General features: G+C 46.0%; 1 protein-coding gene across 1 annotated transcript in view; it reads left to right on the forward strand.

The window, feature by feature from the left end:
* Positions 1-21,228, forward strand: part of LOC137550344 (vomeronasal type-2 receptor 26-like) — an 87,007-nt gene that overhangs the window by 17,815 nt on the left and 47,964 nt on the right. Inside the window, exon 5 of the mRNA XM_068271265.1 lies at positions 14,145-14,780. Within this exon, the coding sequence (XP_068127366.1) occupies positions 14,145-14,780 (636 nt within the window). The remainder of the gene's footprint in view (positions 1-14,144; positions 14,781-21,228) is intronic.

Here is a 21,228-nt window from a genome sequence, read left to right on the forward strand (position 1 = left end):
ATTTGTAACCTCAGTCACCAAGTGACCAACTGTGCCAAGTGTGGGGACTCTGGCATGACTACTGGCAGAATGGCAGCCTTTTACATTTTTTCCATTGACTTCAATGGGGGAAATCTGATTCGCTGTTTGTAGCTCCGCCCACGTGTGCAGTGGGGACCCGAGACCCCCAGAACATATCATCCCAGGTAGTAAGGGATCTGCATACCAAGTTTCGTTCAAATCGGTCAAGCCATTTTCGTGTGATCGCGGCACATACACACACACACACACACACACACACACACACACAAACACACATACACACACACATACATCCGATTTTATATATATATATAGATGTTCAAACCAAACAATAACATTGGTAACCAAACATTAACTTTTTTGCTTACCTGTGTTTGTTTTTTACTTGCAATCTGAGGACAAACTTCTCCTCCCCCATAGGTCAATGTGCAAAGTGCAAATCGCACAGATATGTGGCAAAGTACATTATGCATTCTGTCCCAAGTGAAAGGAGAGGTTTCTGGCACGCAAGTGTATTTGGATCTCTCAAAACCTGATGTTTGGGTTCACACTGCATACTGGCCTATCCGGTCGGTCGAGCCCGCCGCACCGTCTCGCCCAAAACAGACCATCAGGGAATACCACAAGAGTAGCATTCGGCCTAGTAATTAACTGCGTCACCGTAGACTAACATGACTTCCGGGCCGACCCAAATTGCCGCAGAAGCCACGCAGTAACGTAGGCATGCACTAGCGTTAAGTCAAGCACTTCCGGCGTAGGGGGGGACCGCAAAGTGTGACTTTTGCTAGGCAATTTGCCCTAACGCATCGCGCCAGCACTGAGAGACCCTTGTGTGCCTACTGCTGTGTCTGTAGTTCCCTAGGTTCTAAAAGTTTGCCTTCTCATGGTACCTCTCATAACACTCCCCTAGGCATAGGCCAGGCTAGTCAGGACAGGAGGGACAGTAAACGGGGGTGTCACGCCTTATTCCAGCCTTGCTGCAGACACGACATCTTTTTCTGGGGTTGTGTTGAGTTGGGGTACTGGGAATCGGGTAGGCGTAATGCCTTCCATTCAGCCGGCTAGTTGCATTTGGGGGTTGGGCTCTGGCACCTCCTGGATACAGGAGTGCCGAAACGATCTCTTCCTGGAATTGAAGGAAAGATCCAGTTCTCCCAGCCTTACTGTAGAGAACGAAGCTGTTGTACATCACCAAATGAATTAAATACACAGACACTTTCTTATACCAGCGTCTGGTTTTCCGGGAAATTAAATAGGGCCCTAACATCCGGTCATTGAAGTCCACCCCTCCCATGTTGGCATTATAGTCGTGGACGACGAGGGGCTTTTCAATTACCTCTGTTGCCCGTGTAATTTATACTGTCGTGTCTGTGTGAATGGTAGACAGAAGGTAAACGTCCCTCTTGTCCTTCCATTTCACCGAGAGCAAGTCATCGGTACACAAGGTGGCCCTCTCCCTCCGTTGAAGTCTGGTGTTAACGAGCCGTTGGGGGAAGCCCCAGCGACTAGGCCGCACGGTGCCACAGAATCGGATTCCTTCTAACTTTAAGTGCTGATAGAGGGCCACACTTGTGTAAAAATCGTCCACATAAAGATGGTACCCCATATGGAACAAGGGTGACACCAAGTCCCACACAATCTTTCCACTGCTCCCCAGGTAGTCAGGACATCCGACCAACTCCAATTTTGAGTCTTTTCCCTCATAAAACGAGATGTATAGCCTGTGGCCCTATCACAGAGCTTATACAGTTTCACCCCATACCGGGCGCGCTTGCTTGGGATGTACTGTTTGATGCCAAGGCGCCCGGTAAAATGTACGAGGGACTCGTCTACACAGATGTTCTGTTCAGGGGTATAAGCATCTGCAAATGTGGATGACAGGTGGTCTATTAGGGGCCTAATTTTGTGGAGGCGGTCATAAGCTGGGTGGTCTCTTGCATGACAGGTTTTGTTGTCATTGAAATGCAGGAAGCGCAGGATGATCTCAAATCGCGACCTGGACATGGCAGCAGAGAACATGGGCATGTTATGTATTGGACGTGTAGACCAATAAGAGCGCAATACATTTTTTTGGGTAATACCCATGTTGAGGAGAAGGCCCAAAAAAATGTTAAGTTCGGAAACTTGGAGTGGTTTCCACCGAAAAGGCTGGGCGTGGCAGCTTTTCAGATTGGCGGTTATAAATTGTGTGGCATAACGGTTGGTCTCAGCCACAATTAAGTCAAGGAGATCCTGGGTGAGGAACAGTTCAAAAAAGTCTAGGGCCGATCCTAGTTCAACTGTCTCCACCTGGACTCCATACTGGGCGGTGAAAGGCGCAGTACGGGTGCGGCGGAATCAGGGGAATGCCAATCAGGGTTTGCCAGTACCTCTGGAAAACTAATGGGAGTACGGGCCCATCTACTTGCTACTTCTACTACCAGGCTGGTGCTCGCCACTTCACCAGGGTCTTCTACTGGTGTTGATAGGTCCAGGAGATGCTGCGCTGCTGGTGCATGCCTCACCAAGAAAAATCAGATCAGTGCCAGCACCACTCTGCTGCCCTTGAGACTGATCTTCCGCCACCTGCAGTCCAGTGACATGGGGTGTGGTACGCCTGGCTCTAGCCGGGACCTCAACCTCGTCATCGGAACTATCGGTCAGAGAGCCACTGCTGTCTACAGGATCGTACTCTGAACCAGAAGATTCGTCGAATAAGTTGACCCAATCATCCTCATCCGACTGGTCCGTGTACCTGTAGATGTCTTCATTGGAAAACCTCTTTTTTGCCATGGTGGCCTGCTAAATTTAGGAGGTATTCCTCTGAGACTACCCAGGAAAAAGAGCACCTACCTAGCGAAAGGGAGTATTTGAGAGGTAGAAAGCTGTGGTCACTGAGTTTTGATTACGAAAAATCAAAACTGATGTTTACAGTGCCACAGCTAGTGTACAGTGTTATTTGCAGTGATCAAAAAAAAATTTCTGTCACTGCGGTGGGGCAGGCTGAACGCAGTGCAGGCGAACGATCATGTCTGATCGGGCAAACACTGCATTTTTTTTGTGGATCCTAGTGACCCTAATATAGATGTGACTGTGATCACTAATGATCACTTACAGATACTATATAGTACCAATGCTGATTAGCGACAGTGATGACGCTAATTAGTGACTGTGGTGCAGTGGGCTGAGCACCAACTGACACTAACAACCCTTTTGCCTAGCTAACTGGCCTAATTGTTACCACTAGAGATACTAAAAAAGTGACAGTTTTCACTGATCACTGTTTTTAGATCACTAGGATAGTGACGTGGAGGGGAGCAATCACAAATAATCAAAAACAATCACGAGGCAATTACAACACAATTACAGCAATCTGTGCAATCAAAGCCAATCAAGGAGCAATTGAATCCAATAACACGACAATCAAAAACCAATTACGTGACAATCAAAGCCAGTCACACGACAATCGATGCCTTATCACAGAGCAATTGAGACAATCAAGACACAGGGCAAAACAGCCAATCAGAGGGCAATTGGTGCAATCAAACCCAATCTCGGGGCAATTGAAGCCAGTCACTGAGCAATCGAAAACCAATTACGTGACAATCGATGCCAATCACAGGGCAATTGAGACAATTGTAGCCAAACAAAGCACAATCAAGCCTTACAGACAGGAGATAAGATACACAATGGCAGGGGGGGAATATACCCAAGCAATGGACTAGGGAGGTGTGGGGAGGATCTGAGGGGGTGGGTGATCAGTAGTGTTGGGCGAACAGTGTTCGCCACTGTTCGGGTTCTGCAGAACATCACCCTGTTCGGGTGATGTTCGAGTTCGGCCGAACACCTCATGGTGTTCGGCCAAACTGTTCGGCCATATGGACGTACTAAGAGCGCATGGCCGAACGTTACCCGAACGTTCGGCTAGCACTGTGATTGGCCGAACGGGTCACGTGGTTCGGACCCGAACGCGCTCTGATTGGCCGAACGGGTCACGTGGTTCGGGTCAATAAATACCCGATCCACGTCATTTCTCTGCCATTTGTCTGTGGGTTTAGCTTTGGGTAGGCAGGCAGGGTAGTTCTCTCTCCAGCCAGGCTAGCCAGGGTCCCCCGGGCATTGTGTCGCTGCTGGGAATAGTAGTACACCGCTCACCCACACTATATAGCATTGTGTTTACTGCCACTCTGTGTGTCTGCTGGGAACAGTAGTACAGCGCTCACCCTGTATAGCATTGTGCTCTGTGTCGCTGCTGGGAATAGTAGTACACCGCTCAACCACACTATATAGCATTGTGTTTACTGCCACTCTGTGTGTCTGCTGGGAACAGTAGTACACCGCTCACCCAGTATAGCATTGTGCTCTGTGTCGCTGCTGGGAACAGTAGTAGTACACCGCTCACCTACACTATATAGCATTGTGTTTACTGCCACTCTGTATGTCTGCTGGGAACAGTAGTACACCGCTCACCCAGTATAGCATTGTGCTCTGTGTCGCTGCTGGGAACAGTAGTAGTACACCGCTCACTCACACTATATAGCATTGTTTACTGCCACTCTGTGTGTCTGCTGGGAACAGTAGTACAGAGCTCACCCTGTATAGCATTGTGCTCTGTGTCGCTGCTGGGAATAGTAGTACACCGCTCAACCACACTATATAGCATTGAGTTTACTGCCACTCTGTGTGTCTGCTGGGAACAGTAGTACACCACTCACCCTGTATAGCATTGTGCTCTGTGTCGCTGCTGGGAACAGTAGTACACTGCTCACCCACACTATATAGCATTGTGTTTACTGCCACTCTGTGTGTCTGCTGGGAACAGTAGTACACTGCTCACCCTGTATAGCATTGTGCTCTGTGTCGCTGCTTGGAATAGTAGTACACCGCTCACCCACACTATATAGCATTGTGTTTACTGCCACTCTGTGTGTCTGCTGGGAACAGTAGTACACCGCTCACCCTGTATAGCATTGTGCTCTGTGTCGCTGCTGGGAATAGTAGTACACCGCTCAGCCACACTATATAGCATTGTGTTTACTGCCACTCTGTGTCTCTGCTGGGAACAGTAGTACACCGCTCACCCTGTATAGCATTGTGCTCTGTGTCGCTGCTGGGAATAGTAGTACACCGCTCAACCACACTATATAGCATTGTGTTAACTGCCACTCTGTGTGTCTGCTGGGAACAGTAGTACACCGCTCACCCTGTATAGCATTGTGCTCTGTGTCGCTGCTGGGAACAGTAGTAGTACACCGCTCACCCACACTATATAGCATTGTGTTTACTGCCACTCTGTGTGTCTGCTGGGAACAGTAGTACACCGCTCACCCTGTATAGCATTGTGCTCTGTGTCGCTGCTGGGAACAGTAGTAGTACACCGCTCACCCACACTATATAGCATTGTGTTTACTGCCACTCTGTGTGTCTGCTGGGAACAGTAGTACACCGCTCACCCTGTATAGCATTGTGCTCTGTGTCGCTGCTGGGAACAGTAGTAGTACACCGCTCACCCACACTATATAGCATTGTGTTTACTGCCACTCTGTGTGTCTGCTGGGAACAGTAGTACACCGCTCACCCTGTATAGCATTGTGCTCTGTGTCGCTGCAGGGAATAGTAGTACACCGCTCACCCACACTATATAGCATTGTGTTTACTGCCACTCTGTGTGTCTGCTGGGAACAGTAGTACACCGCTCACCCTGTATAGCATTGTGCTTTGTGTCGCTGCTGGGAATAGTAGTACACCGCTCACCCACACTATATAGCATTGTGTTTATTGCCACTCTGTGTCTCTGCTGGGAACAGTAGTACACCGCTCACCCGCCACTGTATAGCATTTCTGTACTGCCACTGTACTGCTGCCAGTCAGGGTGTACTTTAAGGATAAGTGACCTGACGGTTCCACTGTTCACACACAGGCCACGGTTCACGTACAGTCCACAGTGGAGCACCGAAGAAAACCCACTCAATACCGCCCATGTTGTCCAGGAAATCAACCCTCACAAATCCAAAAGAACAGGACCAGATAATTAATTGGATGACCTTTCAAGCGTCCAGCAGTGGGTTAAGCAGCACCAGCACATCACGCACGAGGTCCGAGTCCTCAGCCAGTTACAAGGAGCCAGTGGGTACAAAGCTGACACAACCGGCAGCGACACCACGCACACAACTGCCAAATAACCAGTCCAAAGAATTTCCTCAGGACACAATGGGGTATTCGCAGGAGCTATTCCCAGCCCAACAAACTTCCACTTTTCAAAGGTCAATGGAACAGCCAGAAATTTTGTGCCCGGATTCACAACCATTGACTGTGGGAAATGCACCGCGCACTGAAATGGAAGGCGAGTCCGAGGAGGACTTTGAAACCCAAATCCCAGAGCAAGTTGGGCAGGAGGGGTTGCAATTGCAGGAGGTCGGTCGAGAAGATCTTGAAGACGACGTTGGAGTGTGCTGCGCAGAGGTTGTTGTGGGGAGCTCTACTCCACGGCGGCAGCCCACAATCACATATGACGAGTTTGAGGAGATGGAAGAGGAGGAGGGTATGGACAATGTTGACAGAGACCCAGATTTTGTATGTGAAGGAGAACATCGCCGTTGTAGCAGCAGCACAGATGAGTCTGTTGAAGAACCCACTGCTGCACGAGTTCGCCTTGTGCCACAAGGTAGGCGGCGCAAAATTTCAGGTACCACAAGCGTGAAAGTTCAAGTGAGACAAAAAAGAGGCGCAAACAGAAATCGCCAGCAAGGCAGGTGCTCCAAAGTCTGGCCTTTCTTTGAAGACTGCAGTGAGGATGGTACCATGGTGATTTGCAAGGTGTGCAAGACCCGCCTGAGCAGGGGGAAACATATTAACAACCTCTCCACCACCAGCATGACCCGCCACATGGTATCCAAACATCCGACTCTGTGGCCGCCAGGACAGGGTACCAGCAACACTGCCTCCCTTGGGGTCACCAGACTCACCACCAGACCCTCCTCAGCAGCAGCAGTAGCCCAGCCATTGCGTGGTTCACAACAACAACATTCACAAACATCAGACGACGCTGACACTGTCACTTTCCGGAATAGTGCTCTTGAGGTCTCCCAGTCATCAAACACAACAACCAACAGCCGTTCAGTGTGCAGCCCTACGGTTCAGTTGTCTGTCTCGGAGATGCTTGAGCGCAAGAGGAAATTGCCAGCAAATGACCCCCGGGCCGTGGCACTAACAGCCAGCATAGCCAAGCTTCTGGCCTGCGAAATGCTGCCATATCGAGTGGTGGAGACAAACAGCTTCAAGGGCATGATGTTAGTGGCCATCCCACGTTACGTGGTTCCCAGCCGCTACCACTTTGTGCTCTCTGCAGTGCCTGAGTTGCATGAGCACGTGGTCAGCAAAATAACCCGAAGCTTGAAGAATGCCGTTGCCTGCAAGGTTCACCTCACCACTGACACCTGGACGAGTGCATTCGGCCAGGGTCGATACATCTCCCTTACCGCGCACTGGGTGAACCTTGTGGAGCCTGGCAGCGATTCCTCACCTGCTACGGCGCGGGTGTTGCCCACGCCGCAAACAGCTGCACCGCCGTCCCTCCCACTGGATAACAACAGCAGAACCTACCTCTCTGACTCCTTCTCCTCCAACGCATCTCAAAGCTGTACCTCATCCGGAAACGCTAACCCAGCAGCAGTAGGATCGTGGAAGCAGTGCAGCACAGCTGTTGGCATGTGTCAGCAAGCGTTGCTGAAGCTGATCTGCCTTGGGGATAAGCAGCACACAGGGGAGGAAATTTGGAGGGGAATAAAGGAACAGACGGATTTGTGGCTGGCACCGCTGGACCTGAAACCGGGCATGGTTGTGTGTGATAATGGGAGTAATCTCATTCGCGCTTTAAGGTTGGCTAAGCTGACACACATCCCTTGCCTGGCGCACGTGATGAACCTAGTAGTTCAGCGGTTCCTGAGGACATACCCAGGTGTGGCCGATCTTCTGTTGAAGGTGCGACGAGTGGCCAAACATTGTAGAAATTCCAGTACTGCTTTGGGGGCACTCGCCAAGATGCAGGAGCGCTTCAATCTTCCCCACCATCGCTTGCTGTGTGATGTCCCTACGCGTTGGAATTCTACGCTGCACATGCTAGCCCGCTTTTGCGAGCAGAAGAGTGCAGTGGTCCAGTACATGACGGCACAGTACCGAGGCGCATCCGGACAGCTGCCAAGCTTCTGTGGATCCGATTGGGCCAACATGTTGGACCTCTTCCAAGTCCTCCAAAATTTTGAGCAATCCACGTTGCTTGTGAGCAGTGACAACTCTTCAGTCAGCATTACCATACCACTGCTGTGTTTACTGAAGAAGTCAATGTTGAAAATCAAGGAAACAGCTGTCATGATGCAACTGGGGGAATCTGAAGGAGAAAACGATCAGCGTGATGGTACCAACATCAGGCCATCCGCCTCAGGAAACGCTGGCCCCAGCAGCTATGACGAAGAAGAGGAGGAGGAACAGCTGGAGTTGGAGCAGAAATTTCCTGCCACCACTGACGAGGGCCAGAGCGGTGCACGTTGGACTTCCACAATTCAGCGCGAATGGTCAGCAGAAGCAGACCAGGAAGAAGGTGACGACTATGATGCATCACAACAACTATCACAACGCTCACAAGAGGATGATGAGGATTCTGGCAGGACTCTGGCACACATGGCTCAATTCATGCTAGACTGCATTGAACGCGACCCATGCATTGTGCGCATTCTGGACAACACCAATTACTGGGTTTATACCCTTCTGGATCCACGGTACAAACACAATGTTCCAAAACTGCTTGAAGAAAGAGTCAGACAGGTCAAAATGGAAGAATACCAGCAGGCCCTTGTGGAGACTTTAGAGAGGAGATTGACATCCTCCCCCTCCTCTAGCCAGTTGTACGCCGACAGACTGACTTCCGCAAACCCAGGACGACCAGGAGGGCAGCAATCAACACAAGTCGCAGCTAGTGCCCAAAAGGGAATGGTATCGGCAGTGTGCTTGGAGTGGGAAAATTTTCTGACACCCATGCAGCAGCCCACAGAACAGCAAGCGTGCAGATCCACCTCCAACACCGATCGCCTGTAGAAGATGGTCAAGGACTACATGTCAGATGGCGTAGCTGTGTTGAACAATCCATCTGCACCCTTCAACTATTGAGTATCGAAGCTAGACACCTGGCACGAACTGGCAATGTATGCAATAGAGGTGCTGGCTTGCCCGGCAGCCAGCGTTATGTCGGAACGCTGTTTCAGTGCTGCCGGAGGCATCGTCACAGATCGGCGTATCCGCCTCTCCACAGAAAATGCAGACCGTCTGACTCAAATTAAAATGAATCAATCCTGGATTGGAAACGACTATGCAACACTCCTGGACCCCAACCAAGTAACATGAACAATGACCATCTGTGATGGGTTAGCGTTTCCGGTCCCTGTTTATTGAACCTCTTATCTGTATTACATTTATGACTGCATGGCGGTAAAAAGCATGCTATCCGCACGCTTCTTGTCCTCATGCAAGGCCTGGGTTGTTGTGTTTCAAAGCGTGGCCTTCTCCTCCTGCGCCTCCTCCTGTTCCATCACGTCTGCTGCTGCTGCTGGGTTAGCGTTACCGGTCCCTTTTCCTGGAACCTCTTATCTGTATTACATTTATGACTGCATGGCGGCAAAAGGCATGCTATCCGCACGCTTCTTGTCCTCATGCAAGGCCTGGGTTGTTGTGTCTCAAAGCGTGGCCTTCTCCTCCTGCGCCTCCTCCTGTTCCATCACGTCTGCTGCTGCTGCTGGGTTAGCGTTTCCGGTCCCTGTTTATGGAACCTCTTATCTTTATTACATTTATGACTGCATGGCGGCAAAAAGCATGTTACCTGTGCAAAGAAAACAGACATTTCCCACATTTAAAAGACAGTTTTCCCTTTGAAACTTTAAAATTGATTTTCTCAAAAACTATAAGCTCTTTTTGCTACATTTTTTTCCTCTTGTACCCACTCCCAAGCTGCACATACCCTGTAAATTTGGGGTATGTAGCATGTAAGGAGGCTTTACAAAGCACGAAAGTTCGGGTCCCCATTGACTTCCATTATGTTCGGAGTTCGGCGCGAACACCCGAACATTGTGGCCATGTTCGGCGAACGTTTGCGAACCCGAACATCCAGGTGTTCGCCCAACACTAGTGATCAGCAGTTGGGGGTCTGATTTGATGGATAGGAGTGACAGGGGGTGATAGATAGGTTATTGACGGGTAATAAGTGGATGTTTACAGGTAAAAACAGATGTAAACAATGGACTGCTGATGTGATCGGGGGGGGGGGGGTGTCTCGGGGGGATCTGAAAGGGTGGGTGGGTGATCAGAAGCCCCTAAGGGCCAGTTGGGAGTCTGATCTGATGGGAGACAGTGACAGGTGGTGACAAGGGATGACTGACAGGTGACTGATAGGGGACTGATAGCAGATAAATGGGCAATTACAGGGGAGTCCGATAAATGCAGTATACAGGGGGGGCAAAGAAGGGGACAGAGGTGGGGGAGATCTGAAGGGGTGGGGGGGTGATCAGATACCCCTAAGGGGTAGTTGGGGGTCTGATCTGATGGATAAGAGTGACAGGTGGGGACAGGGATTGATTGATTTGTGATATGGGGGTTGGTTAGGTGCACACTGTGGGCTGCAGCTGGGTACAGGGGTACAGATTTGCTTCTGTTTTAAAAAGGAAAATTACACCAAGCTTTGCTTTTTTAGTACGAGGGCTGTTTGGTCTCTTTTATCCTCCTATACATTCTTAGTAGTTTGGGTCACCCTGAGCTGCTTGGTTACTCTGTTGTACTGGTCCAAGCCCTATCTCATACAGCCATATCAATCCCTGCTATGTAATGATGAGGACCAAATGTCTGAAATAGGCTGTCACATTTGGGTTTGATATGACTGTGTAAAACTTAAAGCTATAAAGGCTTGCTTGACCTACCAATGATGAAAAGGAATATTTTGCAATTTTGCAAGTAGTGCCCTTCCCCCAGGGCTGGTCGAAGTAAGAAGAAGAAGTAGTGTCATATCAAACCAAGGGCAAAGAGGGATAATTTGCATATTCAGTAGCAGTGCATTGTGGGTAATCACAAATGTTCACTTATAGCTGAGCTGTTGCAGATTTACTTCTGTTTTAAGAAGGCAAATTACACCAAGCTTTAATTTTTTTTTAGTAGAAAGTCTTTTTGGTCCCCTTTATCCACCTATACCATATATGTCAAACTCCGGCCCGCGGGCCAAATCTGGCCCTCAGGGCTATTAAATTTGGCCCTCAAGGGGTTTCCCCACTTTGCATTATGTTTGGCCCACTCTAGACCACCAGGGAAACTGTACTGGAAATGAAGCCCTAGATCACCAGGGAAGCCATATGGGGGAGGTAGGGGGGAAAGCCCTAAACACTAGGGAACTATATAGGCGAGGGTGGGGGTCTCTAGACACCAGGGAGCTGTATAGGAGAGGAGGACCACTAGACACTAGGGAGCTGTATAGGAGTTGGAAGGGAGGGGGCATTAGAAAACTGGGACTTTATAAGGGAGGGATGTGGCCACTAGACATTGAGGTTGGCCCGCGACTAGGTCCCAGTGTACAATTTCGGCCCACATTGTATTTGGGTTTGACACCCCTGACCTATACATTCCGAGTGAATTGGGTCACCCTGAGCTGCTTGGTTACTCTGTTGTACTGGTCCAAGCCCTATCTCATACAGCCTTATCAATCCCTGCTATGCTCTGATGAGGACCAAATGTCTGAAATAGGCTGTCACATGTGGGCTTGATATGACTGTGTAATAATAAAGAGCACAAACAGTAGTGGACAGCGGTCTGCCTGCACTATGCACACAGCAAACAAAACGGTTGCACTAGGAGCACAGTACAATGTCACTGACTTGACTTAGTGACTGAACAACAGTGGCACTGACTGTCAGCAAGTAGTAACTGAAGATTATCACTGGCTAATGTGCTGAATATAAGCAATCAGTGATACAGTAAAATAAAATAATAAAGAGCGCAAACAGTAGTGGACAGCGGTCTGCATGCACTATGCGCACAGCAAACTAACAGCCAGGCTGCACACTAGACTAGTACCACACAGTAGAAGGTCACAGAGTAAACTTAGTAACTGACCAGTGACAGTAACTGCAAATAACTGAAGTTGATCACTGGCTGGCTGGCTCAGCTAGCTAACAAGTATACAGTACAGCAGTATAAACAGTCTGAACCTGCCTGCCTGCCTGCACTAAGCACAGTAATCAGTAGTACACGCTCTCACTATGACTACACTCACTAACTACAGCTTACTGAAGTACAAACTCACTAACAGGCTAGCTAGCTAAATACAACTTACATTATCAGTGCAATGTTGGTAGTAAAAATGCTATGCTTTTCCCACTATAATGCACTTTTGAAGTAACAATGGCCTGGAGATGATCTCAGTGCCACAGTCTAGCAAGGATGGAGCTGGCTTCAATAGCTTCTGTTTTATATACAGGAGGGGAGGGCATAGCCTCCCCTCCTATGATTGGTTGCTAGAGCCCTGGCTGTGGGCCTCTGATTGGCCCAGGGAAGTAATTTCTGCCCATTTCTGCTAATCACAACCTAGACAAGACAAGACAAATAACATTTATATCTCGCTTTTCTCCTGGAGGACTGAAAGCACCAGAGCTGCAGCCACTAGGACACGCTCCATAGGCAGTAGCAGTGTTAGGGAGACTTGCCTAAGGTCTCCTACTGAATAGGTGCTGGCTTACTGAACAGGTAGAGCAGAGATTCGAGCCCTGGTCTTCTGCGTCGGAGGCAGTGCCCTTAACCATTACACCATCCTAACCACGGTTTTCCTCCGTGTTCACGATCCTGAATGAATTCCGGATACACAAAATCACGGCCTGTCGTGGCCGTTTTCCATGGTTCAATTTCAATCCACAGGTCCAGATTTCGAAGCCGAATAGTCAATAAATGCTTGTGAATCATGGCTAGGGCCCGCTCAGGAACTTTTGTGGGGCAGGAGGGGTCGCAGCATAAGAGGAGAGTGTGGCTGCAGATCAGTGGGGAGGGGGACATCCCCCCCCTCCCTCACCTCGGGATCTCCTCTCAGCCCTCCCCTCCTGCAATCATTGGAGGCAGCGGGCAGCAGCATCGGCGGCGGTGGCAGGCTGAGCACATACCTCCTTCTCGCCAGAGGTCTTCCGATCTCTAAGAGCTACATGTTACTTCCTGTTTACACAGGAAGTGACATGAAGCACTGAGATCGGAAGACCTCCGGCGAGAAGGAGGTATGTGTTCAGCCTGCCGCCGCTGCTGCCGCTGCCACCAATGATTGCAGGAGGGAAGGGCTGAGAGGAGAGCCCAAGGTAAGGGAGGGGGGGGGAATGTCCCCCTTCCCCACCGATCTGCGGCCACGCTCTCCTCTTATGCTGCGACCTCTCCTGCCCCACAAAAGTTCCTGAGCGGACCCTAGGGAGGGGGGAGGGGGCCCGTTTTATTGTTTGCAGGGGGGCCCGGGGATTTCTAGGTACGCCCCTGCGGGTAATCCATGATCACGAGTTCGTGGTGAGCACCACTAGCTATTAGTGCATTTGATTAAGTAAAGCAAAAAAAGTAAAATAATTGGGAACAGATTGACATTAACTGGTAAAAACTAGAATAGGCAAAGATACGAATGATAAACCCCCAAAAATATTATTTTTCTTTTTAGATTTCAGTAAATGAAAACTAGATAAATCTCTGAGATGCAGACCCTAACACTCACCTGTACAGACAATAGCAAAATGACCTAATGAAACATTTTTCCCCTTCTTTAAAAGCTATAGCTGTGTACAATCTTTTCTTCAGGCCCTAGCACAGCTCTAATGACTGATGACTGCAACCTACAGAGCAGGGAACCCTATTTTATTTACGCTACATGGGGTTGGCTTATAATGACTGGTTGCTAGGACTTGTTTTGGGGTAAAGGCCAGGTGACATGTCTATATAACCTGAGAAAGCTTAATATTTTAAGTTGAAAGCTAAATTTTCTGCATTGAAGTCTGGCCTTCAGTATCCCAGATCCGTATTGGGTTGTCCCTGCTGAAATGCAGGAAGCAGGAATCCTACCACATCTCTTAACAATCAATATAATTTTCTTGTTCCAGGTCAGTTATGGAGCCCGGGATACCTTGCTAAGTGACAGAAGGCTTTATCCCAATTTTTTCCGAACAGTACAAGATAACCAGATTCAGTACGAGGCAATGGTTAAGCTGCTGGAGGCATTTAAGTGGAATTGGGTCGGGATTGTGGCATCAGATGATGATTATGGAGAGAGGGAACTCCAGCAACTGAGCAAGCATCTGGCCAATCATGGAATTTGTATAGAATTCAAGATTCTTGTGTCTGTTAAAAATCATCGTAAAATACCTCAAGAATTTCAAACATCAACCACTGACATCATCATTATCTGTGGCACCTATGCCAGAAGTTTTGCTGGATTTCTGTGTCATTCTTCCAGCTTTTGTAAGAGAAAAACATTGATTTTTCCAGTTTATTGGTCATGGGATTTTGACTTTATCTACTACACTAATTGTAGTTTGGCGTTTGTAACTCAGAGATTCTCTGTTCCTGGAATAGAAGAATTCTTCATCACTTTTGTGTCAAACACTAGCAGGGAAGACCCATTACAGGAAGATCTCTTGATAACTTATTATCACTGTCTATCAGGAAATGAACTGAAGAACAATCTGATCCCCAAGATAACTAAACAGATACTTCATAACTGCACCAAAAGAGAGACAGTTAGAAATTTAAAGAATTTTGTGGATACAATCCAAGATAGAGTGTACCTTGCAGTGGATATGGTGGTTAAAGCTTTAAATGATATATATACGTCACTACATACACATGGAACAAAAGACAGATGGAATATGAAAAAACATCAATACAAAACAAAGGTAAATGTTTAAATTTGATGAACAGATTTTGGATGAGTCAGGTAAATTCAGCACCAGCACTGCACCACATTTGTTTAACCACTTCACCCCAAGGCGGTTTTTACCCTAACGGACAAGAGTGATTTTCACCTTTCAGTGCTCATCCCTTTCATTTGCCAATAGCTTAATTACTACTAATCACAATGAAATTATATATATCTTGTTTTTTTCACCACAAATTGGGCTTTTTGGGGTTGATATTTGTTTTCAGTAATTACTTTATTTTCTATGCATTTTAAAGGGAAATACAAGGAAAAAAATGAAAAAAAATACACTATTTCTCCAATTTCATCCCCTATGGTTTTAATATAAACACTGCTACTGTACATAAAACCCACACATTTTATCTGCCCATTTGTCCTGGTTATCACAAGATTTTAATTATGTCCCTAATACAAAGTATGGTGACAATATATCATTTCAAAATAAAGGTGTACGTTTTTTTCACAATTTTCATGTGCACGTGCGGATGCATGTGCGCCCGTGGGAGCACACACGTGCACCCGTGGGAGCACGCATGTGCACGCGCGTGCACGTGCACGCGCTAAGCGGCAACAGCACTGTCTGACTTACAAAAATGTCCTGGAGCCAGTAAGAGGCTCTAGCAGGATGTTTTTATAAATCAGGTTGTCATAAAGTGGTTAATATGGCTATAGCGGCACTGAGTAATTTGGACATCGGCAATAGCCACACCCAAAATTATGATGAAATCACCATAATTCAGGTTCAGCAATATCCGTATCTCAAATTACATGCAAAAAGAAATTAATTAGGTAATTGGTAGGAATATATTTGTTGTATAGTCCGAGATTACCTAGTGCAGGGAGAGACATTTTCTGGCTTGTCTCTGCATCTAAATTTTAACACAGCCAGAACATATGTAATCGATTTAGGATGCATTGTACCATAAGTCAGGACTTGATTGCTGTCTCTGTCTGCTAGGTGACACCCAGGACAGCGTTGGGAACCTAACAATGACATAATAAGCTGAAGTTACATTTCAAAATACCTATGTGATACAAAAGTACTAGAAAACTCACAAGAACAGCACCACACTTAAATGAAGTATCAAAAAATTCATGAACATTTTATTTCAATATACATAATTCCGATACACAATTGCATAAAAACATCTAAAAATTGACCAACCTAAAACTTCCACATATATACTAGATGCTATCCATGATGATGATAAATGTTGGGTCATATAGATCAAACAATGAAACCTTCAATGACAATTCAATAAAATCCGGTGTCGGGTGCTCAAAAATTGAGCACTCTGGCACCTATGAACCCGGGTTCAGTACTCCAAATAACTGTGAACATGTAATAAAGTGCAATAGTGAACATAAATCTGAGAATAGTATATGCATTAAACGGTGAAAATGACAATAGCCATAACGACCAGAAGTGCTGAATTTGAATGTGACAGACCATAGGTAAAACATACAGTGAAGTGGATCAGGGAGTATACTTAGCCGGTATCAGAAGACCCAAGAAGTGTGGAAATAAAGATGGGAGCCCTCGGTGGACTTCTCCACCGGTTCCGCGGCCGTCACGCCGCTTTTTCAAAGAGAGCGAGGGAATCTCCGTGCTGTTACAGCGCATAAGCGCTGTTTAAGTATCGGAGGGGCGCCAGTCACATGAGAGCGCCAGATCAGCGCATCACCTGTGACGTCACCATGGAGGAAGGACTGGACGGTGGCCGGGGGAGATCGAAGAGAGCCACGCTGGAGCGCACAAGGAGGAAGTAAGTATCAAAAGACACGTAACAGCCCATGGGAGAAACCCCGGAAATAGAAGAGAGCCACGCTGGAGCGCACAAGGAGGAAGTAAGTATATAGATACAAGAAAAAATCATATACAAATATCAATATATACGAAACATAACACAATCATAGTCATAATTCCTCAAAGTATAGCGCCCACAAATAAACAAGCAATAATACAATAGTACACACATAGCTCATGTAGCAAAAATACGTATGCTTATCTACAGACATGATAAGGGCCATAATCAACATGGACAATCAAGAGGTACAAACAATTAATTATGTCATTAAAAAAGAAACAGTAGCCCTCTGCGAAGCAAGTAATCCTCAGAGGGGCACTGTTAAATAGTACACATGAAAAAACATCGCATGGAATGCCACAACGTACAGAGCCACACCGACATAGAAGCAAAGTCCCCATCCAGGTGTACTTGTCCAATGAGAGAACGGAACAGCGGCGCAAAATATGCAAAAACGCGTCGTATATGCAAAAATAATTTGAAGAGGAGTCCAAACTGTTCAAAAAGGCAGGATAGTCCATATGTCCATAGTAATCCAAATAGATAACAGGAGTCCATAATATACATCCGCATGAGTCATATATACACAATGATACCACTTAAAGCATGATCTGAAATACAGAAAACATATGTTGAGCACATTATTGAATAAACCCTGAATAGTCAATCTCCTCATTCAACCCTGAAGGGGACATGGACTTCAAACAATATATCCACCTAGCTTCTTTTTGTAATAATTTAGAAACAATATCTCCCCGCCTACTAGTGACTTTGATTTGCTCCAAGCCAAATACTTTTAGTTGACTATATGAGCCTGCATGGTAATCTAGGAAATGAGCCCCAACTGAGGTCAATTTATGACCCTCTCTACGGTCCCTCTCTGCCAGTCTGATTTTGGACATATGTTGTTGTATTCTAACCTTTAAGGCATTTTTTGTTTGTCCCACATAAAGTTTGGGACAACTACATTTTAGTACATAAACCACTCCTTGAGTGCGGCAATTTATGTAATGGTTAAGCTCATAAGTCCTAGACTGAGAAGTATTGTGGATCCTTGATTGGCCACTCATGTAAGGGCAAACGTTGCACGCTCCCCTTCAGGGTTGAATGAGGAGATTGACTATTCAGGGTTTATTCAATAATGTGCTCAACATATGTTTTCTGTATTTCAGATCATGCTTTAAGTGGTATCATTGTGTATATATGACTCATGCGGATGTATATTATGGACTCCTGTTATTTATTTAGTAGTGGCTGGATAGTGTACTGGTTAAGGGTTCTACCTTTGACAGGGGAGACCAGGGTTTGAATCCTGGCTAGGTCAAGTACCTATTCAGTAAGGAGTTCAAGGCAAGACTCCCTAACACTGCAGGGTGGCCTCCTGAGCGCGTCCCAGTGGCTGCAGCTCTTGAGCGCTTTGAGTCCGACAGGAGAAAAGCGCTATACAAATGTTCGTATTATTATTATCTATTTGGATTACTATGGACGTATGGACTATCCTGCCTTTTTGAACAGTTTGGACTCCTCTTCAAATTATTTTTGCATATACGACGCGTTTTTGCATATTTTGCGCCGCTGTTCCGTTCTCTCATTGGACAAGTACACCTGGATGGGGACTTTGCTTCTATGTCGGTGTGGCTCTGTACATTGTGGCATTCCATGCGATGTTTTTTCATGTGTACTATTTAACAGTGCCCCTCTGAGGATTACTTGCTTCGCAGAGGGCTACTGTTTCTTTTTTAATGACATAATTAATTGTTTGTACCTCTTGATTGTCCATGTTGATTATGGCCCTTATCATGTCTGTAGATAAGCATACGTATTTTTGCTACATGAGCTATGTGTGTACTATTGTATTATTGCTTGTTTATTTGTGGGCGCTATACTTTGAGGAATTATGACTATGATTGTGTTATGTTTCGTATATATTGACATTTGTATATGATTTTTTCTTGTATCTATATACTTACTTCCTCCTTCATGCGCTCCAGCGTGGCTTTCTTCTATTTCCGAGGTTTCTCCCATGGGCTGTTACGTGTCTTTTGATACTTACTTCCTCCTTGTGCGCTCCAGCGTGGCTCTCTTCGATCTTCCCCGGCCACCGTCCAGTCCTTCCTCCGTGGTGACGTCACAGGTGATGCGCCGATACGGCGCTCTCACGTGACTGGCGCCCCTCCGATACTTAAACAGCACTAATGCGCTGTAACAGCATGGAGATTCCCTCGCTCTCTTTGAAAAAGTGGCGTGACGGCCGCGGAACCGGTGGAGAAGTCCACCGAGGGCTCCCATCTTTACTTACACACTTCTCGGGTCTTCTGATACCTGCTAAGTATACTCCCTGATCCACTTCACTGTATGTTTTACCTATGGTCTGTCACATTCAAATTCAGCACTTCTGGTCGTTATGGCTATTGTCATTTTCACTGTTTAATGCATATAATATTCTCAGATTTATGTTCACTATTGCACTTTATTACATGTTCACAGTTATTTGGAGTACTGAACCCGGGTTCATAGGTGCCAGAGTGCTAAATTTTTGAGCACCCGACACCGGATTTTATTGAATTGTCAATGAAGGTTTCATTGTTTGATCTATATGACCCAGCATTTATCATCATCATGGATAGCATCTAGTATATATGTGGAAGTTTTAGGTTGGTCAATTTTTAGATGTTTTTATTCAATTGTGTATCGGAATTATGTATCCTACTAATATAATTTATGGGAAAGTTCGGATGTTTGGATGTTTGGATATTTGTTACTCGATCACACAAAAACGGCTGAACGGATTTGAATGAAATTTGGCACACACATAGTACATTACCTGGAATAAAGTATAGGATACTTTTTATTCTCATAACCAAAAAGAGACAAATACAAATTTCACTGGAAAATGTAAACTGTAGCCACTCTTACACTTACACTGGAGGTGTATTTAGCTTCTAAGGGTAGAATGGTTAATTTGCATATATTCAGCAGTGATGCACTGGGAGACATCTCAAGCTCACTCCAACCTGAATTATCGCAAATTATTTCTGTTTTAAGAAAGCAAACTTTTGTTTTTCTTAACATTTTAGTAAGGGGGCTTTTAGGACCATTGTAGTCCCTTACACACTCCAATGAGTTCTGGGTCACCATGAGCTTGCTGGTTAGTCTGTACCTCTCGGTGTTACAAGCCCTACTGCATAGAGCTAAATTAATCCATGCCATGTACTGATGAGGATCAAATAATCCAAAACAGTCTGTATGCATGTTGGATTATTATGGCTCTGTACAAATGAACAAGCTGACATATCATTGCGTTCCAGCAGTTCTGGAGGTGTGTTTAACTTTTAAAGCGGTTTAACACCCAGCATTACAACTTTGCTTTAAAAGATTGCTTACAGTTTACAAACTATTATGCCAGATTTTTTTTTAAGCAGAAATTTGCTGAATGGGTTAAACATGACATTTTAGTGTTGGATTTAACTAGGAAGTTCTTATCTTTTAGTTACAAATGTATCTTTATTTGGAATATAAATAGACCTTTGAAAAGCCTGCTGGGGAAGCCCTCTTTGTTCTCTCAAAGCAGTGTTTGTTTGTTACATTGTAGATAGATACATTTGTAACTAAACAAGCAAGCATGGAGGAGGATTTCTAGCTAAATGCAGCACTAAAATGTCATGTTTAATCCATTCAGTGAATTTCTGCTAAAAAAAAAATCTGGCATAATAGTTTATAAGCTGTAAGCAATCTTTTAAAGCAAAGTTGAAATGCTGGGTGTTAGACCACTTTAAGGGTAGTAATAGTTAATTTGTATTTATTCAACAGTGATGCACTGGGAGACATTTTAATCTCACTCCAACCTGAATTATCGCAAATTCTTTCTGTTTTAAGAAAGCAAACTTTTGTTTTTCTTACACTGTTAATGGTAGGGTTCTCAAACTTTGCACAGTTGGTTGATTTTCAAGGGGAATATTTCTGCCATTCTTGCACTGTTAATGGCACAAGCCTCAAACCTGCCATTCTTGCACTGTTAAGGGCACAAGCCTCAAACCTGGTCTAGTTGATCATTGGGTGACTGGGGTTCAATTTCAGAAAGGGGGTGGAGCCACAAATAGCCAATCAGATTTGTTTCATTCCAATGCAAATTATTGTTGCCAAACACCGCAAAGCTCACAAACTTGGTAATTGATTAATTGTGTGTTAGGGTTAGGAAAGTGGGCACAGCCAACACCAGCCAAATACATAAGCGGGCAACGCAGGGTCATAAGTGGGCGGAGACAAATACAAATTTTACTGGGAAATAGTAAACAGCAGCCATTCTTACACTGTTAATGGTAGGGTTCTCAAACTTTGCACAGTTGGTTACTGGGTGACTGGGATTAACATTCAGAAAAGTGGGTGGAGCCTACGAAAAACAATCAAAAATTACCTATTGATTTTTCAGGGGAATATTTCATTGCTGCCATTCTTGCACTG

This window comes from Hyperolius riggenbachi, chromosome 1, assembly GCF_040937935.1.
Source record: "Hyperolius riggenbachi isolate aHypRig1 chromosome 1, aHypRig1.pri, whole genome shotgun sequence".
Classification (NCBI taxonomy): domain Eukaryota; kingdom Metazoa; phylum Chordata; class Amphibia; order Anura; family Hyperoliidae; genus Hyperolius; species Hyperolius riggenbachi.